Genomic DNA, 1,625 nt, shown 5'->3' on the forward strand with positions numbered 1-1,625 from the left:
GCTGTGGCCCGGGGCACTCAAGGTGGCCTCATCCTAGCCCGTAGAGTGACAGGCCAGACACTGCAGAGGCTCCTCGCTGCTGTCCCCAGGTCTCTTCTGGTCCCAAGAAGTATCACTGTTAGCAGGGAGCTTGTGCACGTGGACCATGCAGCTGTTGTTGTGGAAGGACAGAGATTGTGCAGCCTCTAGAGGTGTGAGCCCTCAGACGGGTGGGCTCGCGGCACACAGCCAGCCCGGCCTCTGTGTTGGCAGGAGGGAAACTGACTGTCCCTTTCCCTTGGTTTGCAGGACCCCTTGGACCCCACGAGGTCGGTGATTGTGATCCGCTCCCTGGTTGCAGACGGTGTCGCCGAGAGGAGCGGGGCACTCTTACCTGGGGATCGCCTGGTGTCTGTCAACGAGTACAGCCTGGAGGACGCCAGCCTCGTGGACGCCGTGGAGGTGCTGAAGGCCGTGCCCCCAGGCACTGTGCAGCTGGGCATCTGTAAGCCGCTGGTGGTGAGTGTCCTGTGGGCTGCCTCAGGGAGTGATGGTCAGTGGTGGTAAAGGACAGGGACCTTAGGGACAGATGTGTGTGTGACCTGGGCAAGTTTCTTAATGTCCTTGACTCACAACATGCGAAGAATGTGTGCCCTACAGGGCTCGGGCTTAGAGATTATGGGCCACACAGGCGCTTAGATTGTCACTAGCTGCTGATGACGCCTGCTCAGTCCTAGTGTCAGCACCCAGTGTCCTAGTGTTGCCCTAGTGTCCAGAGCCCCAATGTGCAGCCCTCCTGGGCCTCACACACTGTGCCAAGTCACTGCTTGTGGCTAGAGAGTCACACGGTTACAGTGCTGCTGGCATCCTCTATGAACAGAATACCAGGTGAGGATTTTCCAGTATTTACAGTGGTGCATACACGTGTCCATGTGCAGCACGTCTGGAGCAGAGCACTTGCCAGACAGGATTTCAGGAGACCTGAACCGCCGCTAGCTGTCCCAGAGTGGGCCTGGGGGCTTCTATCCGAGGTCCACAGTCTTTTGGAGTCCCAGGGGTGGCCGGGTCCCCGAGAGCCTCCCTTCCCATGGGCCCTGCATCTCCCTGTGGAGCTGCACACTCAGAGAAGCAGCAGAGGCTCTGCCCATGTGCACAGCGCTGACTGCCGGGATCCTGTGCTTTCTTTCCTGCTTGATGAGGGTGGCCAGAAAATGCCAGACTTTCCTAAGTCTGAAATTCTTGTGTTCTTTGAGGTGCATGTCATGCTGCATGCATGCCAGGCTGTGTGTGCCCTGGCTGTTGGGGTGCTCACACAGGAACGGCTGTGCCTGGCACACAGAGGCGTTCCTTAATTTTTAGGAGTCCATGTTTGCAGTGCACCCCAAGAGACAGCTCCACTCCTTTGCGCCCCATCCTCCCTCCACCTCAGGTCCCTTTCAAATTGGTAGGATCTGGCTCCCTTTCCCTGCTGTCTTTTATGTCTCTCTCTCTGATTTACACATTGGGGTCTGGTATAGAGAAATTTCGAGGCACTGGAACTGTGTGTTGTCCTGTGGGGTCCCATTGCCTCCAGAACCGCCACCCAGCCGTCACACCTTCCTGCTTTTCTTTGTGTGCTGGGATTTGTTGTTGTTGTTGTTGTTGTT

At 57.0% G+C, this 1,625-nt stretch overlaps 1 protein-coding gene across 2 annotated transcripts in view; it reads left to right on the top strand.

Moving 5' to 3' along the window:
- The window catches only part of Patj (PATJ, crumbs cell polarity complex component), a 203,310-nt gene that overhangs the window by 60,676 nt on the left and 141,009 nt on the right, over window positions 1-1,625 (top strand). For both annotated transcript variants that reach the window (XM_023718315.1, XM_023718316.1), the window contains exon 19: window positions 289-498. In XM_023718315.1, the coding sequence (XP_023574083.1) occupies window positions 289-498 (210 nt within the window). The remainder of the gene's footprint in view (window positions 1-288; window positions 499-1,625) is intronic.

Source organism: Octodon degus, unplaced genomic scaffold (assembly GCF_000260255.1).
Source record: "Octodon degus isolate 3935 unplaced genomic scaffold, OctDeg1.0 scaffold00057, whole genome shotgun sequence".
NCBI classification, from domain to species: Eukaryota; Metazoa; Chordata; class Mammalia; order Rodentia; family Octodontidae; genus Octodon; species Octodon degus.